The sequence below is a fragment of the Arachis duranensis genome, chromosome 5, assembly GCF_000817695.3.
Source record: "Arachis duranensis cultivar V14167 chromosome 5, aradu.V14167.gnm2.J7QH, whole genome shotgun sequence".
NCBI classification, from domain to species: Eukaryota; Viridiplantae; Streptophyta; class Magnoliopsida; order Fabales; family Fabaceae; genus Arachis; species Arachis duranensis.
Genome location: NC_029776.3, coordinates 5,073,866 through 5,078,030, shown reverse-complemented (window position 1 = coordinate 5,078,030; position 4,165 = coordinate 5,073,866). Strand labels below are relative to the sequence as shown.

The following is a 4,165-nucleotide window of genomic DNA, read 5'->3' as shown; positions in this document are numbered from 1 at the left end:
GATAAATGTAACAAAATCAAGTGTGAGGACATCAGCTAAATTAGTAGCAAGTAAAAAATATGACCAAGTAACAAAATTAGCAACAAGTTTTGTGCGACCAACTTAAAACCTGGTCCAATATCTACGGCAAGGAACACAATTAGCAACAAGGCTAGTTTATCCTAAAATGCTATAAAACGTGAAGTGGTGTTCATCTTTCGCAAATCTCAACACACCGAGAAATATAGAAGCAACATTGAACAAGCAATGTAGCTAAGTGTCATCTGCTGATCGCAAAATCATTTGTTCATTGCCGTTTTTACCGCTCATTCACCTATATCCAGTTAAACTACGGCATGAATTTCACATTCACCAGAGAGGGAAAAAAATTTCAAACAAAAGTTGCTAATACATCACCGGCGCATTATCGCTTCGATTGTGCCAGCACAGTCAACAGATTGAAGACATGAATTCGATTCATCGAATATAAACATCGTGCTCTCAATATCAATTTCAACCACTACAGTTTACTCACAAACTCAGCCTCACACTAATCTCAACTCAGCAGTGGAGTTAATAAAAAGAATTAGCAACTACTGTTACAGGAAGCAATCGAACAGTGATTAAAAAGAAGAAACGGAAGGAAGAAAACGAGGACTGAGGAATTAGCGAACCTTTCCAGACACTGATTTTGAGAGCCTCTTTGTTGAGACCTCTGACATAATTGCCAAGGTACCTCTGCAAGAGGTACGCTACCTGATCCTCCAGCATCTTGTTCCGCTGTGATGATCATGTACTCATTACAGCGATGATCGTGATGGTTATACAGACGAAGACGACGAAGAGGTTTATCAGAAGAAGCAGCAAGAAGAAAAAAAAAAACGCACAAGAAATGAGTGATACGGAGCTTTAATGCCACGTCTTCGTTATTGTATACTTCATCAAAAAAGAAATAAATATCTAAAAAAATAATAAAATGAGGACTGGAAGGTACAGCAAGAGTGTGGATCCTGTGAAATGAGGGTGTACATTACACTAATTTATTTAACCATTAAGAGTTGAGCACGTGGAGCATTTGACCACGTGAGGTCATGTTATGCTAAGATGGCATTTGAACAGAAGCGTAATACTGAGGTGCAGACCGCACTGGAAACGGCGAGCTTTTTTATTCTTAATTTGCTTACAGCACATGCGAATACGGAATACCTCGAGGCGGTTCTCGATGAAAAGTCCTGTATTTATAAAATGAATTAAATTGATAATTTAATTTGCACTTACCCACAAATATCTACACTATTTTTATCATAAAATATTGAATGAAATACAAACTAACTTAATGCTCTTTTTTTAATGCAAATATAGTTTTATAATTAATTGTGGTGCCCCAAAATATCAAAGAAGGTTAAATTCCTCTTTCTTTTAACATGTGAGATGTGACAATTTCTAAACTTCTTTAGCAATAAAGAATATGTTTAAAAACCATAAAAACCTAATACAAGTGGCAATTACTTGTTTAAAAGAAGATATTATGGTGGATTGTATTTGCAATTTTGAAGAAAAAAAAAGTAATTAAAAATTAATTTATAAAATTAATACGTATCTTTAACGCAAAAGATAGAAAAACTGAAAAGAAAAAACGGGGTGGCACACTAATGCAAGGATGGTAGTATTAATTATGAACGTGGCGCGATGCGCCCATCACTGACACCGGCACAACGCCAGCAACGCAGGCCAGCTCGCCACCTTGCACGCCGTGGCCTTCGTGGGTAGCCAGAAGTTTGTATAATGCCGTTATTATATTAACCATGACCATGACGTCGATGCGTCTATCTACCTGTATCTGTATTAAATAAAGTAGAGTAAGAACTAAGAAGAAAGCTTTCCTATTAGGATAAAAGATTAAGATTAAGGGCCGTTTGGAAATTGTAGAAGTAATTTTTTTAATTTTTAATTTATAAAAAATAATAGTATTAATATTTGGTGTAATTTTTAAAATTAAATTGTAATTTTTTAAGAAGTTATTTAAGAGTTTATAAAGAAGTTAAAAAAAGGACTTTTCTCATAATACTTCTACTTTTCATCACATTTCTATAAAATAAGTACTTTTAGAATTAAAAATCTAAATACAAAATAATTTATTTATAAATTATTTTTAATAGAGTCATTTATTGTTTAAATTATTTTATTAAAATGAACTTAATTAAGTTGATTATCCAAATTGAGCCTAAAAAAATCATGTTATTTGCTAAAAATATTATCAATAAAAAGTTTCAACAAAAATCAACTAACAATTTTAAAAAATTTTGATGACTATATATTTTATGTGTTTAAATCATAAAAAAAAATTAAAACCTTTTTCTCTTAATAAATATTTATTTCTAATATTTGATACCAAAAATCAAAGATTTATACATGTTAAGAATAAGACAGCCCCACACAATATTTAAAGATTTTATCCTACGTGCCTTAGTTAAATCTCGAATTCGAGTGTACTTGTTGCAAACCATACATGATGACCATTACAGCAAGACCAAGACCGTGCGTTCAATATTTGAGGTTTTATTACCATCTCTCTTTTTTTTTTACGGGGCCAAGGCCGTTCTACAAATTTGTTTATTTGTTGAACTAGACCCACTAGACGCTCCACCAAAAGGAAATTAAAAGGCCCTCTTTGGTGGGGGCGTGGGTGGGTTGAGGAAAGAGGAAAGAGCCACTTGAAAACGAATACGAGACAAATGTGGATCATGGAAAAGCCTCTTCGCAAGGTAAACGCCATTTAGGCCCTTCAATGCTGCTGGGTTCAGAACAACGTCCATTTCTAGCTTTATTTCTGCAAAGCCCGATGCGTCTCAGAGTTAACGTTGATGCCGCAAAAGACGTTTCTGCTAATGTTTTAAGCTTATTAGCACCATGTTTTCTATTATCAGTTTATGACTTTTCCCCCCTCCTGAATTACTATCACGCTCACATTTCAGCTACTGTTGCTGGGGATAAATTTGCAAAAGCTTGATGTTTTCGTTATAACAAGTAGCCAAAGAATAAAAACAAGAATGTTCATGGCTCTTGATCAGAACAAAGAAGTAACTTTTATTCACTACTATGCTATATTCCGAAATTTTATTTTTACCAAAGGGTAATGAAAACAGGAGAAAAAGTCGACAAGAAAATAGAACAGGTCAAATAAGGGCTAGAACATTTAATTCCAAAATACCCAATGGCAACAGAATATATGGTGAAAAGTAATTGGCAGCAACAGTTCTGGCAACTGGGTTTGGGAAGCTAAGTTATTGGACAATGAAGCTATGGTTTTGACCTTTCACCATTAGAAATAAGTCAATGACAATTAATACTCACTTCTCTTAAGTTCTCTAGATGCCCCCACCACCCAACTTATTTTGGAACTTGGAAGTAACTAATGTGGAGTTTTTATTATTCTTCTTTAAAGTTAAAGTAACCATTTAACATTATTTTAACCAAATATGTCACGGGTTTATAACTTTTTGCCTTTCAGTTTCAGCTGCCTTAAATATCTTGATTAATATAAGCGATTAAAGAAAGTATGCTTTGCTTTCGCCGTCGGTCATGGGATGCTATGCTCACCCCATACAGCCGAGAATAATTGGATTTCATTACATGAATATTGAAGATGATATCTTAAATGGAGTTTTACACTTTTACTTTACCTCATCATACTTTAATTTTGTGGTTCTTGAGGGGAAAACAAAATAAAATTGAAGATGGATGATTGCTTACAGGTATGAGAACTCATAGCACTCTACAGCAGCAACTACTTAGACATGTTTCATGTCTTACCGTACGGACCAGAGCATCGTATATATATTTAGAAAATATTTTAGTAACCGAAAAAAGCCAAAAGTACACTGAGGTACTGAGCTATAGGAACTTGTCTCAAGATTGATGTGCTGAACTTCACACCTTTTACCTTTGGGTTTTAATTTTGAAATGGAAAGAAATTTTTAGCAGCTGTGTTTCTTTTGTGACTCCAGAATGTAATATCAAATGGGAAAGAGAGTAAAAGAACTAAATACAATCATCAACAACCATGGTAATTAGTAAACGGTAGAATCAGATTCTGTTCTTCTTAGTATTATTATCAATTTCTTCTCTAAACCAATATCATGAACAAATAAAAATAAAAGAGAGAACAAAAGTAAGAAGAAGGAAA

General features: G+C 33.7%; 1 protein-coding gene across 1 annotated transcript in view; it reads right to left on the bottom strand.

Annotated features, from left to right (window-relative positions):
* The window catches only part of LOC107487529 (uncharacterized), a 41,257-nt gene extending 40,372 nt beyond the window's left edge, over positions 1–885 (bottom strand). Inside the window, exon 1 of the mRNA XM_016108187.3 lies at positions 654–885. Within this exon, the coding sequence (XP_015963673.1) occupies positions 654–750 (97 nt within the window). The 5' untranslated portion in view covers positions 751–885. The remainder of the gene's footprint in view (positions 1–653) is intronic.
* Between the last annotated feature and the right edge of the window lie 3,280 nt (positions 886–4,165).